At 41.5% G+C, this 21,387-nt stretch overlaps 1 protein-coding gene across 1 annotated transcript in view; it reads left to right on the top strand.

Moving 5' to 3' along the window:
• Positions 1-21,387, top strand: part of cntnap2a (contactin associated protein 2a) — a 211,770-nt gene that overhangs the window by 118,044 nt on the left and 72,339 nt on the right. The window contains exons 8-11 of the mRNA XM_057013033.1: positions 599-742; positions 1,558-1,819; positions 11,582-11,731; positions 18,613-18,775. Coding sequence (XP_056869013.1) covers positions 599-742; positions 1,558-1,819; positions 11,582-11,731; positions 18,613-18,775 — 719 coding nt within the window. The remainder of the gene's footprint in view (positions 1-598; positions 743-1,557; positions 1,820-11,581; positions 11,732-18,612; positions 18,776-21,387) is intronic.

Genomic DNA, 21,387 nt, shown 5'->3' on the forward strand with positions numbered 1-21,387 from the left:
TCACATTAGAATAATGCTCCCTCTGTGTTGAGCCCACGTATTATTTTCTGCCTCCATTTAAGCATATCAGACTAAATATCCAAACACATTTGTGTGTCTTCTACCCTTGGCAGTAATTACACAGACCAGTGTAGCATCATAAAAGACAGGCGGACAATCTCCTTTTGGCTCCCATCAGCACTCACAACTATGTCTGAAGGACAAAAAACAGGCATTAAGCTGTGGAAACCATGAAGCAGCTTACATTTTCATTATTTCACTGCCCTACAGCACTTCCCACTTGATGCCTGTTTATTAGCTTCCCTCTCCTCACCTCAATTTCCCTGGTGTCTCACTTGTTGCCTACAAACCGCCACAGTGCTATTGCAGTGCTCTGGCATTCTAAAAATATACACTGCAACTTATTCTGTTAAACTTCATTATATACTAATATACTATAAACTATAAAATATCAGTTTATGTAGCTGTGTTCAGTCTTATGATTTTTGACTAGGACATTTTAAGTTTTTGCTGTTATTTGTGTCTTTTTTGCTTTTTGGATGAGCATTTGCATTTTCCTCATGTCACTTTGGGATTTTGTCCTTTGGTTTTCCTCCAGCTGAGTTTTGGGGGGATGCCGTACAGCGGGAAACCCCTCGGAGGAGGGAGGAAGAACTTTAAAGGCTGCATGGAGAGCATCAATTACAACGGGGACAACATTACGGACCTGGCTCGCCGGAAGAAGCTGGACACCTCCAGCTTTGTGAGCAAACCAGCATGACTAGATCAGCACAGTTTATTTTACTACAATTGTTGAGCAATTATTCGAGGTGCCATAATAAAAATTCATTAATCAAATTCTTCTTTAACTGACCCATCACTGGCCTCTACATGTGTTTGCTTTACTGTCATTTTACTGTTGCTCACAAAGACTGAAACAACTGTGTAGCGCTTTGGTTTGACCCATTGGACCAGAATTTGGAATACTAAATACCTCACTTAGCTTTGTACGACCCTCTAGATGACTGCTGCATGAGTAGGTTATGATAATTCATTTACTGAGCCACTCTCTGTGCAAACTCCCATCTTTCCTCACTGACTGGCCAGTGTATCAACTTCACTCTAAACTGATTAAACAAACGGAGGCATTAATCAAGTCCATTTAATCAGTACCTCTAATTCCCTCTAATGAGTCGCGCAACCCCTCATTTCCAATCACAACAGATCTGCTCTAGAATTTCCAAAAACACACACCAAGGCTGAGGCAATCAGGATTCATCTTCAGTTAGAGATGCAGGTTGATATCGAGTGCCCACTAATGATTTGAGTGGTAGCACAGGGATCGAATATTAGCTCCATATTCTGTGAAAATGTTTGTTCTTCAGCTGACAAACACCTACAGTTGCTGAGGTTGCTGCTCAACTTTACGTGTCATGTACAAGGATCAGCCTTTGATTGTGGTTCAGGAGGTGAATTATGCAGAAGTTCAAGAGGTTAGCTTTGATTTCACGTTTTACTTTTTAATGATGGTTCACTTCCCGTCTCTGTTTTCTTGCCTCTCTGAAACTGTCCCAACAGCGTAACTTGTCCTTTTCCTGTGTGGAGACTCACACCTTCCCGGTCTTCTTCAACGCTACCAGCTTCCTGCAGCTGCCGGGCCGAGCCGGTCACAACACCATATCGCTTGGCTTCCAGTTCCGCACGTGGAACCCTGACGGGCTCCTCGTGTTCAGCAATCTCGATGACGGCACCCTGGAGATCTCCCTGGAGGACGGCAGAGCGGTGGTCCGCATCAACCTGACAAAAGCTGCTGGCAACAATCGGGTAGACCTGTCATCAGGTGAGTCAAAACAGATTAATTTCTATCGTTGAGATTAAAATTCACATGATTGGAGATGTTTAACAGCCTCAAACTACAATGAAGCACAAAGAAGATTTAGGCTGAAGCTTCATGTCTCTCCTTGCCTGTCTTTTCCTCTTTATTTTCCTTTTTGAGTATTCACCCTCATTTATTCTGTCCAGTGCTGCTTTAAAAGGCCATTATGCCCAGGGGTAGGGATTATTATGGGGTTACCTTGGAGGCTAATTGGGCCTGAGCCCGCGATTACATCAGTATTACTAGAATATGCGTGCAAACACAGCCTGGCAGACTCAAGCACAGCTTCCCTTTGCTTTGATTATGTTATTAGCATCTGAGTATGAAGCCACAGTGTCGTCTTGTCTTAGCAACACAGTTGGAGCGCAGCAGAAATCACGCAAAATGCTTAGTCCGGACACACAATTGTGCTGGGAGAGACATTTTGATGCTCTTGAGCTGTACTTTATGCAGGCGATGTGTTCTTTCTTTGTATCTCAGAGGATAGTTTATACAGAGAGCAGACGCACACAGAGACGTCTCCAGTATGACAAAAGTTAAACAGCCTACAGCAATTTAGAGAGAATGACATAATACTGCTATAAACTGCTTCTATAGGTGAATTTAGTCTCTTTTCACTCTGAAGTAATCCTATAGTAACTCTTTGAAACATTGTGTGGCAATTTGTGATTGGGTGACTATTGTGAAATGCAACAAATTTTTGATTCTTGATAAAAAATATATATACGGTATTGCCCTAATCCTAAAACGAACCCCAATCCAAACTAGAATTTATATAGGCCAGTGTCCTAAAGAATGTATTATTGTTGTGTAGGGAACATCAAACGTCTTTACAGCCATTGGATTTTAACAAGGATGCCAGAGGGATAATGATCACATCGTTGCGTGAAATCTAACACAGCACCTGACCAACCTTCATTATTTGATAAGCTCAGAATGAGTGAATTACTGAGAGCGTGAACATGATTATAAAAAGCCAGTCCGCCTGAGATACATCTGTCTGATTTATGCGTTCACCCCAAAGGCACAATGCAAAATGTCCCCGTGCATTTTTGTGGCTCGTGGATGGATAATGTTTTGCTTGTTTTTTTTATCTGCGTCTTTTGGAAGAAGGTGATATTCCCCAAAGAGAAAAGCCACCCACCTTTCCTATCATGACTGTTTCATTAGCATTACTCTGTCAGCCGCGCAGTTTTGCGATTTCAGTGGGGATTTGAAGGAAGAGTCCGAATAAATCAGCAGGTGCTGAGGAAAAGAAAGTGTAGATGAAAGGAGAGAGGCGGTGGATAAAATATTCATATGTCTTATGGTGTCCAGTTACCTCAGTATCCTTTTTCACAACCTTGTTCCCACTACAGTTGGCCCCAGGTCATTAAATCTTTTATTTTTTCTGATTGGAGACTGAGCTACAGGAACACTTCATCTTGTCCACTACAGGGAACCCACAAAATCCCCCTCTGCATAGACATATTCGTGTGTGTGTGTGTGTGTGTGTGTGTGTGTGTGTGTGTGTGTGTGTGTGTGTGTGTGTGTGCGTGTGTGTGCGTGTACCCTGAGGCTGTTTGTGACCAGCAGAAAGATGCTTTTCTTTCCTAAGAGACAACCTCTGTCGCTTCATCTACCTCCCCCTCCCCAGATGAGAGACAGAGGTTGAAACGTAAGGAAAGACGAGGCCTTTGCAGGCAGATCTACAGGGAGATGAGGCTGGGAATGTTTCTTTAACTATCTGTGTGTAGCCGTTAATAGAGTACTTAGTTGTGATTCCTGCAGGGATCTAATTTGCCTATCACTTTCCTTTTACTTACTCATTAAGCATCCAACTCTTCTACTGGTTCTCCTCATCAGTCATGAGCTCCAGCTTTGCTAAAAGAGAACTGGAAGCTCAGCTCGGATGGTTGCTCAGCAAGAAAAGTGGAGTTTTTTTAAATCACCTGAAATGAAAGATTTCATAAAGAAAAAGTAAAGAGAAGCCTTTTTTAATAATTTCAACACAAAATGTCAGACCTTTGCATTAAGGAAGCTAACTTCTAACCAGCACTCTTCTTTAATTGTTAAATTAATGGCTACCAGTGTTGTTCCCATGGAAACAATATTTACAGTCTGCAGCACATTAGCAGAAATGGGGAATTTAATTTCCTAAGAGGGTAGGAAAGGTCCTTGCACAACAGTGGGGAAATTTGCTTTCATTGGGCTGTTTGGGAGACAAATGTGTATGTTCTAATAATGAATCTTTAGTATAACACTATGTGGCACTTTAAATAACAAAAGGAGTAGAAAAGCCTTTTTAATATTTCAGTGAATTAATACATCTTTTCAACATACTGTATCATTATACACAAATGCTCTTTAGTTTTATAGAATATACCATCCTTTCTGTGGTTATAACTTGTTTCTGCTTTTTTTTTTCATTTTTGTCAGCATGGGTTTATATCAATTATTGAACATATTCTTTATCCTTTTATCTTCAGCCTTCAGTCACAATAAGTATTTATGCAAAATTGTAAACTACAGATCTATTCACAATGTCTAAATAGACTGTGTCACATTAATAAATGTATGATTAAACCTTATTAAATGTTTCAGAGAGCAGCGAGAGTTTTTACATTTTACAACACTCATTTTTGGAGGGAAAATATTTAATACATGTATTATGTATTTTGTCCTGTTATATAAAATGTGAAAGCCATAATAAGTTAAAAATATTTTATTGAATTTTAAAGTGACATAAACACTCTGGAACTGGAATTTTTATGATCATGTTTGACCACCATTATCATTGCATTTATATCATAAAAAATTATTATTATCAATATGGATGCAACATTTACCAGTTAGCACATAAAACATATAAAATGTATTATAAACAACTAGGAAAGTGTATTATAGTCTAATCACTGCATTCAAAGCAGTGGTTCTAAATCCTGTTAGAGCTTGCACGTCTCCCACATTTGCTTTTTTGCTGTCCAGTGCAGGATAGAAGGTCCATCTTCTCCTCTTCTGTCCCATGTTGTTGGCTTCTTGTGTGAGTTCTTGATCAAGGCCAGCTTCAGGCCGCTGTGCTACCCTCACGGGTGCTGCTCAAGTGACTTTGTGGGGAAGGTGTTGTCACTTTTGCATGGAAGGAGTCCCAAGGGCCTTTCCAAGCTCCTCCAAAAAGTACCACCTCCAGTTCTACTCGCTTGCCCTCCAGACAGTGTTCAGCTCAGTCTATGTGATAAAGGAAATGTAGCCTATTTTAGGCTAATATATCTATTATTTTGTGGAATATCATGAGAGACAGTTGGTCTGTTATTTATTCAAGGTGGTCCACTCTTCCTTTGTTGGTATTGTAGTCAAGGGTGATGGCTGCTTTCCTGTCTTCTTCTCTACATTCTTATTTAATTCTCTCATAAAACCATCATCCGCCTTGATTTGACCCATGCTGGTCCCAATAAATAAGGGTTAAATTTGACCTGAATTAGCCTCAGTGTACAAGTTCTCCAAGACAGCAACATCTGATGCCCCTTGAAGGTACATAATATTCACCTGAGTTGAGCCTGTGAATGTGCTTGAGGAGTGATGTTGATGCAGGAAGAAGAAGAAAGAGAAAATGGGATTTTTTTTGTATAACCTCCCTAAGGATCGTTGGAATACATAAGGGATTAGCAACAGTTTATGCAGAAGTACAAGGAAATGTGGAAGATGACAAAAACACAGAGACTCCATTAATTTCATGGCAGTTTTTCTCTTTTCATGGATGAAAGTTGACAGATTGTTGTTTTAAATCTGTAGCAAATTAAAGAAACGTGTTTTCACACCTGTGCAATCTGTCGGCACAAGCCTGCAGGAGGAGCAGGGCAGGCTACGTGCAAGTGTTTCAATACGGCAATTCTATACGGCAGGGACACTGTCAGCTGCTGCTGTTAAAAGTCAATTTTTCAAACCAGGCGGTTTGATCAAATATGAGGCAACAACAGTAAACTTGCAAGAAATGGGAGAAATAAGAGGAATGTGGCTCTGGTGGGCCACTGTGAGCAGCCCCACCAAAGACGTATGTGTGAGAAGTACAGCCGTTAAAGGTCCTGATTACAAGAGGGTGTTCTCTCTGAAAATAAGCATTATTGGTCTGTTGTTTCAGTAAATTGGTCTGTTTCACATCATCTCTGAAATATTGCATTTCATCACATTTTCAGTGAGGTGCACCACATTCTGCAAAGTCAGTCAGTGTTTGACTGCATTAGCAGTGAAGCGGTAATATCCAGAGATGATAAAATGTGGCATTTGTGCGCAGATCCCCTTTTTCTTTGTGTCTTCACACCCATCAGAGGAACCAGAAGAAATAATATCATGTTCCTTTGAGATATAGATGTGCCATCAGTCACAGAGACACGCATGCGAGGTTATCCGCACCGTCCAAATCGCAAGTCGTTATAATAATAGAGGAAGCCTGAGGCGGAGATGTGAGGGAAACACATAGCAAAGCCACCTCGATTAGAATGTTATATTGTTTTATTCCCCCTGTCTGTGTGTGTGTGTGTGTGTGTGTGTGTGTGTGTGTGTGTGTGTGTGTGTGTGTTGTGTGTGTGTGTGTGTGTTTGCGTGTGTGTGTTTGTGTGTGTGTGCTTTTTTCATTGGTGTTTATAGAAAGGGATTAAGATTTCGCATATCAGCGTACCTTCAAATCACGTTGGAGAAGCGAATATTTGGAGTGACAGAGAGGGAGGGGAGGGGGATGGATTCAGGGGCACCAGAGGGGCCCATAAATTCATAGCAGACAAAATGCATTATTGTACACACCAGATCGATATGTAACAGAAACAGGTGGAGAGGAGACAAGGTAGAACATTGATTAATGATGCCAAAAGGGTGAATGGAAAAGGACGGAGCACACAAATAAAGTGTCTGTCTGTCTGTCTGTCTGTCTTTCTGTCTGTCTGTCTGTCTGCCTGCCTGCCTGCCTGCCTGTCTGTCTGCCCGTCCGTCCATCCCTCCGTCCATCCGTCTGTCTGTCAGTCTGCCTGCCTGTCCTGTTCATAAACACTAAATATTTTATCCTTTACTACAGTCTAATGGCTGACAGGGTGCCCACCTGCCTCCACCAACCCTGTTTTCGAACCGTTCTCTTCTGTAAAATTAGGATCAATATTCCTGAATAACTTCAGATGGGTGCTATTAGGGTAACGGCATCAAAAATGCATCGTTTTAAATTGTGTTGGTTAAAACGACGTGTTGTCTGGGCACCTTTTTTCCCTGTAAGTTCCTGTTTTAACTGGTGTTCGATGTGCAATGGAAAAAAATACCTCTCCTTCTCCACATTTGGAACTATAGTTTCCCCAATAGTTCCCCATTTTTATCACAATAATTGAAGCATATTGAAAGGCTGTCTGGTCTAAAGGCCTTAACGTGCATGCAGACACGGATTGGCATGAATATCCGATGATGTCACGCTGCTGCATGAATTCAATCATGGGGTATCTTCACTGCAAAGCACATCCTCCCCATCACATGAATCCAAAGTGCATAAGTCTCCTCTGTTTCTGTCATTAGATGTAATATTTCACCTATCATCGTTCTCACTCTGCACGTCAGCCTCTTTGTCTTTCAGGCATTGAAGTAGAGTTGCAAAGACAGTCAGAGTCGTCCTCGGTTCTACGGCTTCGCTCCACTTTATTTGACACAAGTGTTCTGTACATATTCCACTTTCTCACTGAATGTGCATCCTCTGTAAATGAGATCACTTTTTATTATCCTTAGGAGGTTATCCTAAATGAGGTTAGCATAGGGCCACACCGGGGGTGCTGTGGTTAGCACTGTCACCTCACAGAAAGCTGGTTCTGGGTTCTCCCTGATTCTTTTATGTTCTATCTACAGTATGTGCGTCTCATGTCTGAAGATGTGCAAATTAGCAGCTTTTAGTTAGCTACATGAGTTAAATTGGCTGATTAAGCATTTTCTCTCTATTTGGGAAGACAGGTAGAGGGAGGATGGATGGATGGATGGATGGATGGATGGATGGATGGATGGATGGATGGATGGATGGATGGATGGATGGATGGATGGATGGATGGATGGATGGATGGATGGATGGATGGATGGATGGATGGATGGATGGATGGATGGATGGATGGACAGGTTTTATTTGTTTGTCTGTATTTTTCTATCATTTCGCAAAAATGCCGCTGCAGTAATTGTCCATTCCACCTCTTCCACGCTGGGCTGAGCGAGGTTGAGTTCATGCTCAGAAATATTCAGCCTCTTCCCGACAGATGTCACCTCCCCATCTGCTCCTGCACCTCCTACATCTCCCTGGCTGTCAATCTTGGAACCAACCCTGCCAGCAGCAGGTTGCTTGTACCAGAAACATTCTGGTCCTTTCCTACGACAGGAAAATCACCTCTGCTATGTTGAAAATTACACAGAATCTGCCTTCTAACGTCCACCAGTCTTTCATTTTCAGTTATTCATTTTGAAAGTTGCTAAAGCAGGGATAGCTGTTGCCCTGTTTTCTATTTTGCTGCGTCTATTTTGCATGCCACCTGATTGGGTCTTAACCAAGCTATAATGAGCACATCGTCACAGACATGCCTGTTAAAAGTTCACTGAATGTGTGAGAAATGACAAAAACTCTTAGCATAAATGCTGGTAGCTAATGCTAGCCTAACTGAGTCTTTACAGTAAGTAAGAAAGAAAAAGGAAATGAAGTGCTTTGAAGACTGGTGTCAGGATAAAGGTGTGGTGATGGACTTGGATCAATAGCTTTTATTTATTAGAGTTATGAAGCAATAGCTAGGCTGTGGTTATAAGCTTATTATGCATGCTTGGTCCGACTGAAACTGAAACAATTTTAAAATGAATTAAGAATACACAAAGTTTAATTTGAGCAGAAATACAAGAAGTGCACTGTGAGGACAACAATAAAGAGAAGGACTACTTTGATGTTGCTACAACTTTGGCTATTCTAACATTCCTAGTTTATTGACATTGATGTTCACTTCCAAGGATTGTGCATCCACTGTAAACTGCTTTGGTCTTTCTGAGGAGGCACCAGAAGTAGCTGAGTCGGTCGTAGTTAAACATGGTGACTCATGAGGATTCTTGATCCATAAAGTTCTCCTTAGTGGTTTAGACAGGACCATAATAATTTCAGAATATTAGCAAGTGCCGTTTAGCGTTAGCATCATCAGCACACTTTAATTCTGACACCAGTCTATAAAGCACTTCACTTCCATTTTCTCTCTTACTAAATAAAAACATTATCATTAGGGCTAGTATTACCTTAAATTTGGAGTTGGTCATCTCAGACACAGAGTGATTTGTTAGCAGGCACAACTGTGATATGCTTATTATAGATCCATTCACATGAATTCACCTTGTCATACACACCCCAAAGATTAGCTTAGCTTACTTACATTGATGTCATTACACTTTAAATATTGCATTTAACCAACTTTGTATAAAAGTCAAGGATGGAAATGGTAACAATAATAATATTAAAAATGCATTTCATTTACAGAGTACTGTGAAAATTCTTAAAGAGTTTGTACACACAAGATAAAGAGATAAAAACATCAGTTATAAAATTCATTGGAGAAAAAAGGACACACAGAAATGATACATCAAAGTGATGTTGAGTAGTGGGGGCTGACTGCAGCTTCCAGAATCCACTGGGAGTATCATAAACCATGAATCCAGAATGTTAATAAATGAGTGTACGTAGACTGAGTGTTTGTGTGTGTATGTATCTGTGTGTGTGTGTGTGTGTGTGTGTTGTGTGTGTGTGTGTGTTGTGTGTGTGTGTGTGGTGGGGGGGTGGGGGGGTGGGAGTGGGGGAGTCAGTTGCAGGTGATGGGAAACAAATGAAGAAATTCCAAGTTGAATTGAGTTTAAAGTGAGAAACAGGATGGTACTGTACAGGTGATGTGGATGAAAAATGAGTTTTAGAGCACATAAAATTTGTGCGTCTTCTTAATATAATTCTTTAACGATACATGTGCCTCACACTCACACGTCGCCATGGTGATGGTGGACATAAAGCCCTGCTGGAATGCCAGAGCAGGGGCCCATATGTGTCAGTTCCGCTTCTGTCATATGGTCAGATAAAGTCATTAATAGTATCCTGCTTCATGGTGTAATGTATGTATCGACATCTGATCAGCTGCTCTCTCATCCAAAGTGATTAAAGCAGGATAACAGGAACTTTCACTCATGCATTGCTACTCTGTTGTCCAGGGCCATGTGCTTAGCAGGAATATCTCCCATTTTTACTGAACATCACTTGACCTTTGTCTTTAATTGTATCAATCATTTTTAATTATTAGAAGCAAAAAGAATGTGTTTTTTAACGGGCACAGAGGGCAATAATCCAGTTACTTGGTCACCTCCTCTTCACTTACAGGACAATGGTAACTTGATGCACATAATGAAGATGTTGATGAGAGAAAAAAACATAGAAATATGTAGAAGAAGGTGTACAGATGGACCCAAACTACTGACAAATGCAAAATACTGGGTTGAATGTGTTTTGGCTTGACTACAGAACTAGTCCACACTCGACACATGGCCTCTCACTAAACTCTCTAAGTGTCCTCAACAGCAAAATCTGAATAATGGCAGTTCATCAGATGGACTCAAAGGAAGCACGAAAATGAAAATATCAAAGAAAAAGTCAAATGCAGGACAGGAAATAAAGAAACAGGTGAGAGAATCAGGGACAGAGAAGGAAAGCAGGGAGGGAGGAATGAATAGAGATTGGTGTCAGTGAGAGGTGATGTATAGAGGAGAGGGTGATGAGAGTGAGCCGGCTTCTCTCTCAGCTCCAGTAGTAATGTCCTTTTCTAAAACATCACTCATATTTAATGGAGCACAGCTACAAGAGAGGGGAGAGAACAGGAGTGCACAAACCTCTTGCACACACACACACACACACACTGGCGACAATGACATATGCACACAATACAGAAAATTACAGACTCATACACACTTACACAAAGTGCCCCCGTAAGCACACACACGTGCACTCTGCCGCTCAGATGCAAACAAGGTTCTCTGAGAGTTAATGGAGTTGAGACACAGGGGCCTTGAGACTGGGAGCTGCACTCAGTGAGTGAGGGAGGGGCAAAAGAGAAAAGGGATGAGGGACACCGGCATGAGAATGACACTGGAGGGAAGTGGAGAGCACCAGGGAGGGAGGTAGAGGAACAGGAGGTAACTCAGTCTAAAGTGCAAGTGCCAAACCAAAACTCCGGAGTGCAATGATTGAAGATTTTAAAAATACAAAACGGCGGTGAGAAAGTGGGAAGTAAACAGGAAGAGGTTGATGCATATTTGAAGAGAGGATTGAGTCTTCCACTTTCAGCACCGACCCACGCACCTTTGATTCACCATGAATCACTCCCATTTTCCTCAAATCCTGTTGAAGTCTGAGGCTTTTGTCTGTCTTCTGCAACAAAGTGGACTCCAATCAAACCACAACATTTTTGCTTTTAATTTCTTTGACTCCTGAAGTAGGCAGTCGTCGTGCTTGTCCAGCATTCTTGCAAAAGGTTGAAAGAAAGCATGCAGATCTTCCAAACATAATGTCTTCAACGCGCTTCAAACACGCTCAACACCCACTCAAACGGTGAACGTGGTTGGTTCTCAAGGACGATTAAAACCTCTTTCTGCTGATCAGAAAGTGCTGACTCACCTGCAGATGCCTGAAAACGCTTTTGAATTGAAATGAAACTCGTTTGTCTCCGTTCCCCCCAGGCTCAGGCCTTAACGACGGCCAGTGGCATGCGATCCGTTTGGTTGCCAAGGACAACTTCGCCATGCTGACAATAGATGGGGACGACGCATCCGCCGTGCGCTCCGCCTCGCCCCTCGCCATCAACACGGGAGGGACGTATCACCTGGGAGGTGAGGGCTAACCTGTGGCCGTCACCTCAGATTTAACAACAAAACAACATTACACTTTCCCATACATTAACGAGCATCTTATGGATATACATTCAAACATTGTGCTTTCATGCTTCCTCGTGGATGCTAGAGGGTTCCTGGGTTTTCACATATTTGAAAAAGCAAAGGTTGAATGTCATGAACAGAAGAGATGATGTAATCAGGTAGCATTAGCACTATTAAGAAATTGAAAATCATTATTGTTTGTCTCAAAACACACGAATACAAGAGTTCTGGCTGGTGTGGGTTGGCACGGTACCATTTTTGCAAGTGAAAGCAGACTTGGCGATCCACGTCCCTGGGTGTTCCAGCAGACTAAAGCTGTCTGCTGATCATGGGTCCTTCCAGCTGGGAAGTATTCATGAAGTTTCAGTAGCACAGTAACAACTAAACCAGCAGACACACACACACACAACGAGGGCGAACACTCACAAGCAGCCACAGCTATCTGTCTGAATTAGGAAGACACCGAGTTAATAATACCCTTACATTGCTGTCTGTCTGATTTCTATCTGTGTGTGTGTGTGTGTGTGTGTGTGTGTGTGTGTGTGTGTGGTGTGTGTGTGTGTGTGTGTGTGTGTGTGCGTGCGTGTGTGTGTCTGCTCACCTGTATAAAATTACAGTAACTGAGAGAGAGAGCAGTCTGTGCTCTGATAGCTCCTTGAGGCCTCTGTCCCTCTCTCGCTGTCAGGGCACAATCTCCTCCATCAAACCTCCCCGTATCCCTGCAGGCCTGTCAGTGCAGATCCAAGCGCCTTGCTCTCAGACACTCATACTCATACTTGCACTTCTATCATTATGAGGACTTTCATAGACATATTGTGTTCTCCAGCCTATAACCCTAACCCTACCATAACCCCAACCTAAACTACCCTAAACCCAATTCTATTTTTTATTAAACAATCCCTGTGTGCATTTTCTTCTCTGTAACATTGGGTTACTCCATTTCACCCACCTTCCATTTGCCCCCTCTTTCCTCTCACTTGTTTTGCCCCAATTGCTGATTTATTGATTTTTGCAAGCTGAGTTGAGAATCGATAGCAGCTTGAAGAGAAGCATCTGTGCAATGCCGTTACCCCTTGAAGAGGAAACGGTGAAAGTGAGGGACGCTGAGATGGATAAGAGACGGATAAAGGAATGTCAAAGTGAAAGCTGCTGTCACATACTGAGAGACCTGGAAAAAGGGAACAGTTACAGATAAATTCCTTGAGGCAGTAGATCAGACAATTGATGAACTGTAAATCATTTACATGCTCATTTGCTCAGTGATGCACATGCATATATGTCTAATACAGGGTCACAACATCACAAGGATCCAGAGAAGCACTAAATCCTTTGCTCCAAAGTGTTTTTCCCAGTACGCACAGTGGGAATGTGTGGGCTGAACTGGCAACATCTGCGACTAGAGTTCTGCTCGTTAGTCTCACATGACATAATGAATGGCGGAGAGCGGGGGAGCCTAGCAATAAATACAAGTTTGAATCCGACGCCAGGTTTTAAAACTGATGAGTGGCAAACAGTTCCGAGTGCTATTTAGGACATGGCTGCACAATCATATTTTTGGAGCCACCTTGACCAGAAATCTCAGCACAGCTCTCTTTGGTAGACGGCCTCTGCAGAAAGTTTTAGTCTGTACAAAATATCTCCTCCTCCAAATGGATCTATGTGGTGTTCAAAGAATATCTGGAACCTTTCATTAAGACGCCACATCACACCCACTCCAGCAGAGAGATAACAGCCTAATACAGTGTGGACACACACGTTTAGCCTTTGGCTCGGCCTCAGTTCCTCTCTCTGATGGCTCAGTCTGATGAGTCAGAAAGGCCAAGCACATTAAACTGCCCTAAAGCACTCTTAACGGTTTTCCATCAGCAACTTTCTCCACAGATGGGACCGCTCTGTCTGTGCACCGCAATAACCTGAAAGTCATCAGTATTGCGGTCAGTCTTTGTTCTTTTATAGACTTGAAGACTCTTTACATAATTGCTGTAAGTCATTTGTACATGTTTACTCCCAGGTAGCCATCTGCTTCAGATTTCATGGCTTTAAGGCATCAATCTGCTGTCTTTTTATGGCTCATAGTTGTTGTTCAGTCAGTTGTAACACAAACTCTAGAAAGCTTGCTTTACACTCTTTTTTTGATAGGTGCTCATATTTTAGATTTTTTAATCACATTTTATGTGTATTTGAAATAAATAAGCATACTTCTTTTTTGGTAAATCTGCTGTCGAACCGTCTGATATCAGATTGTATTTTAACAAGATTATCCACTGCTGTCTGTATGTCCTTTGTGCTCTGCCTCTGTATTTCCTGAGCATATCCAATTGTCATATAACACCAAATTAGGGCTAATTAGTATTATACAAAAGCACGCCAACCCAGATTTAAAAGGGCATAAATCCATCGTGCACCGCCAGGCTGAAGTATTGTATCGCACTCTGATGCAGTGCTTTAAAAGTCTGGATGCACCTGGGTAAATAACAACAGCACTGACTTATTATCTAACAACACTTAGGTGTGGGTGTTTAAAATATCAGTGAATCAGAGTGGCGTCAGGATTATTTATTTATTTTAAGTATCTGCAGCTGTTTGTGGGCTGTGAAAGGTGAGAAACAGTTGAACTGGCTGCAGATAAACTTATCTCAGTTAGAAGATGAAAAATGAGGACAGCTGCTTCTGACAGATGTGCTAAAATGCAATACAGGCTCCTCTTATACTGATGTTGAGAGGCTGTCATAATACAGTAAATGTTGCCTGACACTAGATTTTCCTTGCAGTACGACAGAGTTAGCATTATGTCATTATTCTCTTGTTATAGGCTGACTTTTCTGACTTAAAATCCTTGTTCCAAGCCAAAACCTATAAGGAAACAGATCAATGTTACTTCAGATGTCAGAGGAAGGTTCTAAGCCTGTCAGCCCATTCTAAATATACCTTATTTCTTCATTCTATTTCCTTTTCTCCTCCCTCCCCTTTACTATATTTCATTATGTACTCAGCTTATCTTCCTCTCTTCTTTTGCCCCCATCCTCCCCCTTTCCTCTCATCCCCTTTATCCTCTTTAACCAGGCCATCCCTTTCCGTCGCCTCTCCTCCCCCCACTCTCATCCCCATCCCTCTATCTAGCCCGACTCTTGCTTTCAAGAGTCAGACTCCTGAACCCAAAGCCTATTTTACGGGGAGTGGTTTCCCACTCCTGACACAGCGCTCAGTGGGGGGGTGACTGACACAAGCCATCCGAAACTTCAGTTAATAAAAAAAAAAAAGGCAAATTGACACAGTAATGAAACGTTCTTTGATTTCCCTCTGAGTGTCTGGTTTTGATGCTTAAAAAGCCTTTTCTTAATCCTAACATATTTTCCTAAGTGAGAGGAGGCCCTTATGCTGCACATGCCACCACATCATGCAGCAATGTTCGGGGAACAGCTGGGACAGACTAAAAAAAGGTGTGAAAAGAAGGCTTTCTGCCTTAATTACGAAACATTTCACCTCCATTCATCTTTACTTCACTATCAAGCAATCTTTACAGTATTTACTCCTCTTCCTGTGGTTGTCATCATTCACACATCCATAAGTGTGTGCCACACCATCGATGCACATCCTTTCCTGTATTGTGTGCAGTAAAATATATACGTACCAATAGTGCCAAGGCAAACAGCAGCTGGTCCGAATGAAATGATTACACTTCCTTGCCAAATATGGAGTTGTGAATATTTCCTTGTTGTGTTCTGAAACAATTAGTCTTTGTTTGGAATGTGTTCTCAAATTGCCTGCTCCCGATACCCTCAGAATTTGACTTCTGAGCATTTTGGCCGATTTTCCCATCTTCCGCATCTCAGAGCAGATGCATCTTTCAGAATGCGCTGGCTGAAAGAAATGAGCCAACGTGTTGCCTGACAGCCCGCCATGCCAGTCAGATGGTGTTTAGCTCTCAGGAAGTCTGCTGCCGCATGGCCTGTGCACATTGTAGGAGAAGCTCTCCTGGCACAGCAGGGAGGCTGTGATAGAATGCCAGCATGCCCGTGAGGGATTATTGTCACCGCTGCTGATCCTGCAGGGTTATAGCAGATAAGGTTTTTTTTTAGTATGTTTAATTTTCCTACATTAAAAAGGGAACAAACAAACACCCTAGCCTGGAGCTATATGTGTGTGTTTGGATATTAACTGTGTGCTAACCCAACACTTTCAAAGAATAAGGCGTTTTCAAGAATATACAGGCAATCATGTAAATGTGGGACATGCCGCTGTGGAACAACTTTTAACATTTAATTCTAGCCGGCTGTGCTTCATCTCACTCTGTTATTCAGTATGTACGCTGGTGCTTTTCCCAAATGACCATTTATAAGGTTAATCAAAGCAACACATGGGGCTACTCAGGGCAGCTGATCTCTCTGTGGGGTACCAAAGGTTAAGTGTATTTTAAAACTTTGCAGTGTAGATCAGAAAGAATTTAACACTTTTTTCTCTGTCGTATGGAAATTTATGTCCCCCCCTCCTTGGTTATAATGTAGCCAAAGTCAGCAAAAGTGCAAATTCAACATTATCTTATAGGTGAGTTTATTGAATATCCTCAAAATTTCCTCCCAATGTTTATTTAATCTATGTCAGCAATGTGTTGACCCATTCAAAAGTCCATCAACTGCTAATTCAACAATCTGTAAACTGTTCATTTATAATTATAGATCAACAGCCTCAAAGTTCTCCATTTGGTTTTTCTATTAAGACCAAACCTTCAGTGGCATCTGTTGGTCTGGACCAGGCAGGCGCTGAGACGAGCACAGACAGACTTGGACACAGCAGAACGCTTATTTACAGGTTGATAAAGGCACTGTAGATGTGACGCTGCGCCCTGGATTTTCATCACGTGGAGACTGAGCTCACAACAACCCATCCTCAGATTGTTTACCCTGACATGTAGGTAATTAGGAAAAAACGATTAATAGCTGGGTTTGATCATCATTAGAAATGCTCAAAATCTAAAGAGCTCAATAAAAATCTGGTAACTGAATTTCCAAAAACCTCAAATGTCACTAAAGGTCTAATGAGGAGGGATCAAAGTCAAAAGTCTTGTGAGATGAGAATTCACAAGAATTCTGGGAATTCAAGGGAAACGCCTGCAAAGCTCAAATTCTCAACATGAGGCAGAAATATTTGTTTTTATTGAGCAAAAACTAAACTGGAAACCCAACTTCTGTTTTAACTAGAACTGACCAACACACAGCAATCACAGAGCAAAGGAGATTTGCGTGACCATGTCTGATATTTTAAACCCAAAGATGGAGGATGGCTTTCTGCTTGATTGGAGTGAAAAATCCCCCATTATTATAAATAACACAGCAGCCAAGGGCCTGCATCATCCAAATTCTCCATCTTTCCAAGCTTGTTTCCATTTGTTCTCTCAAGCTGTCAGGAAAGCTGTTTTTTTCCCTTTGCGTTCATATTCTACCCACAAAATTGCTACCACACAGCTGCAGCCTTCCCTTCTCCTTCCCCCCTCCCTCCTCACCGCTTCCTCACCCCTTCTCTTCTGCTTCTCCTTACCTTGGAAACATACCAGACAGGTGTGGCAGGAGATGAGGCAGATGGTGAGGATGACAGGAGGAACTTTTTTGGAGGGAGAAATGAAAGCAAATATGAGGAAGAGCCACGCAGACACTCTTTTTCCCCTCTTTGAAACACTCTACCTGCTGGACCGTCAACAAGCCTGTGAAATACAAACGTGTCTGTGCAAAGACACAAACGTGCGCGCGCACACACACACACACACAGTGCATATGCCCTCTATAATAAGCCTGTTTGATGCTTTGGCCTCGAGGCTAATAGGCATTCTGAGAGTGTGACAGCTTATAACATCAGGATGATGGAGATGTCATTGAGCTGCGGTGTTTTATGACTGACCCGTGAGCTTGTGGCAAACATTGAATTCTTGCTTGACATGTTCTGCAGCTTATGGCACACATACATGGTAATAGCATCACAGTATGTACACACATATAATGCCTTCTCAAATCTGCCTCTGCGTAGTGTAGGAGAAATATTGTAATGGCTTCTTGTAATAATAACAATTGTACAAGCATTTTACTGAACACACACTCTCCCACACACACATATATGCACACACACACAAACATGCACACCCTGTTGCAGTTTTGTCCTAGCCTTGTCCCCTTTTCAGTCAAGGTCCTGTGTACCACTAGATGGGCCATTGACTCTTGTATATCATAAATGTACAGGATGTAGTCAAACCTACAGTATATGTTCCTGGAATCTGTCGCAGCCTCAGCAGAGGTATTAAGGCTGATGGGCCTTGTGGATAACCTCTAAAACAAGGAATGATGATGGTCCTCTGCTTTAATAAGCGGTAATAACCAGGCATCGCTCAGGTTTGTTGTTCCTCCCCACGGTTGATGTTGTTGAGTCGGGTGTTCTGCGTCTACGCAATGTTGGTGTTTTACCTCTTGGACCGAGGTAATCTTTTCTTCTTTATGTCTGCTTTCAATCAATTTTGGCACAAGCTGAGTATTGTGCATTTAAACCAGTTTATTTAAATCCTATTGTCAGTTTGCTAAAGGCCGGGGTTTAGAAGAACGTAAATATATTTAAACTGATTATGACTTGCAGTATCAAGGCTACCCCTGAAGAGCTCATATGGCTTTTAAGGTGTATGTTTTGTTGTTAATTTCCATTTTGCTTGACAGTATTGTGCTCACTCTCCACCCTGAAGCTGACAATCTGTGGTGTGCTTCATGGAGGATGCATGAATATGACAGTTCATACAGAATACTGCATGAAATCCCTGGAAATCTGCAAAAATAAACCTTTTTTTTGGTTGTTTGTCTCAGGTTATTTTCTCCAAACACCGTTTCCACCCTCCCAGCGATCCTTCCAGGGCTGCATGCAAGCAATCTTAGTGGACGACCAACCAGCCGATCTACACGCAGTGGAAAAGGGCACGGTGGGGGCATTTGAAAACGTCAGCCTTGACCTGTGTGCCATCATAGACAGGTAACACTGACAACAAGTACATTTACACAACACACTGCATGTTGACGCATTTGTAGATTTCTGCTACAATGTTAACAAAGATCATGATATAATGATTTCTTCTTGAACACTCCAACGAACACAAGCGGCTCATGTTTTTCCTTTTTGTCTTTATGTTTGCATAGTGATGGCAGCAATAAATGTTTAAGTCTGTTTTTCTTTGTTAAGAAATACAAACAGTAGGAACATTCCTGAGATCATAATGTCAGGAATAAGGCAAGGTTTTCCTCTTACTGCCGTTTAAATCCATGCTGGAACTTTGGTACAGCACAGCCGGATGACTCAACACAGCCATTAAAACTTGTCTATAGTTGTAGACACACACACACCAGGATGGTTTTGTCATGGATGTGGATCATCCATGACTCTACCTCACTGTCTGTGTGACTGGATCCTTTTGCACTTTGACTAGTTCAGCCTTTATACATTAACGTGACCATCTGAAGGAAAGCCTGCTGATGTTCTCTCTTGCAGAGTGAATCATTTTTTAGAAAATTGCATGACTGTGACTGTGGTGGCTGGACCCACAAATGAATATTAACATTGCCATGATTGGAACAGCTTTTTCTCTCCACTGAAAGATTTGTTTTTCAGTGAGAATTGTCAATAAGTGTTAACTTTATTAATATCCTTGTTATACGTCTTGACAGCTACCTATGTTTCATTTTCAGTGTATTTGCCTTCAGGAGAGTTGTGACCTGCTTAAATGTCACAGCTAAGACACAGCAATACCAGCATTTAAAACCCATAAAATACCGCATGTCAAGTTATTACTTTTTTATATATAAATATTGAATTCACTAGTGTCAGTAGCTGTGCCTAAAACCAGTGCCAATCTGATATTTGTTCCAGCCGGTCATCTAAAGGAGGTAAAAATATGCAGACACAGCCTGGTGAATAATCTGCTCTTTATTTGCTTCCAGACCAAAATATGGTTTCCCTGTTAAATCAGCAGCAAAAACTTTTCAGTAGCATGTTTGGTTGACAGGGTGTCGTTTGGTTTTATAGTTGTTGCCTTCAGAATTCAGAGGAAGAAGGAACAAAGTCTTTAGAAGTGAACTTTTAAATCAAAACACGAAGCAACCTTTTTGAAAGCTGTTTCTGTCGGCAAGACCGAATCTGTCACCTTCTGAAGACTGTAAAATTAAGGAAAATTGGATTTTATTTTCTCCACCATCTTCAGATTTAGGTTATAATTCATTATCATCTTACTTTTGCTGCAGTTTTTCTCGACAGTTTGAATTTAGAAAATGGTAGTGTTTGTGCATGACTTTAAAATCCTAGCAGCTTGCTGTGTGTCTGAATATTGCGTGTCCGGCCCGCAGCAATGGAGGAAGGTCCTAGCCTGCCATGGAAGATGAATGGCTGCACTATTACCGTCGAACTAATCAGAACGCCTTTGAAGGCAGTTCAATAGCCCCGTCTGACCTTCTTTTGATCAATGCCGTTCCAGTGTGGGATTCTGTTTAGGCTGAGATGGTGGACGTAGCAAAACACACATACACACACACATAAACATATGCGTGCACGAGTGCACATGATATGCCTTCACCTGCAGTAATGGCATTGTTTTCCTATAAAGCAATGCCCCTGTAACAACTACAGGAACGTACTTTACATTTTTAGCTAAAACCTTTTGTTTGAATAAACAGTCAGAAGATAAAGCTCCTTTTTAGTCTGAGAAATATTTTCATATTTCTGTTTATTCTGTTTATTCATTTTCTGCATACTTGGATTATGACTAAACATATTTTGTAGCATGCAGCATAGTAACTGGTTGTCTAGCCTGGTCACTGGCTTGCAGTTTTCAAGGGGAAATAAATCCATTTTACATTTCTGTGAGGTTGTTTTTGGCTTCATATTGTGTTTGTGATGCAAAATAGTTGTCATAACTTGTGTCTTACAATTGAACTAGTGATGTTTTTGTCTGGTTTCCCTGACAATTGTGTTCTTGGCAACTTGTGTTCTTTTTTACTCTTTATCATGATCGTGTAACTGTGATCCCATATACTGCATGATGAAAGCAGCAGTGGAATTTGTTTGGTTTGCTTTTTTTTTCTTGAAAACCTTGGCTTTCATGGAGCAAAGACCCTACACGTCCAGTTTTCGTCCACAACATTCACATCTCTATTGAAATTCCTTATATTACTGAAGGAATTGGCACAAGAAATGTGGATTGCGCTGCAGACAGAGCAGTGCATTTAACTGAAGATTAATGGGAAGTTAATGCGTCGATGGTCACATTAACAGATATGATCATTACAGTGTCAAACATTAAATGGTGTGGACAACTTCTACGAGGAACTCTTTCCTAAGACATTAAGCAGCACTATAACATGCAGCAGCATGAGACTGCATTAAAATGCATGGTTATCCTCTTTATTACTGTTATTGCTCATTTGATTATTATTATCTTGATAATTTACATCCAACTCAGGCTGTGTTGTTCTCTCACAACCAGCTACAATCACAACTGTTGATGCTGTAATTTTAGTCTAGTCTTGGAGGAGTTGATGGGTATGGCTCAGACAGGCATCTACATTTCAGTCTGCTAAACTTGTTTTTCTCGTGTT

Source organism: Takifugu flavidus, chromosome 17 (genome assembly GCF_003711565.1).
Source record: "Takifugu flavidus isolate HTHZ2018 chromosome 17, ASM371156v2, whole genome shotgun sequence".
Classification (NCBI taxonomy): domain Eukaryota; kingdom Metazoa; phylum Chordata; class Actinopteri; order Tetraodontiformes; family Tetraodontidae; genus Takifugu; species Takifugu flavidus.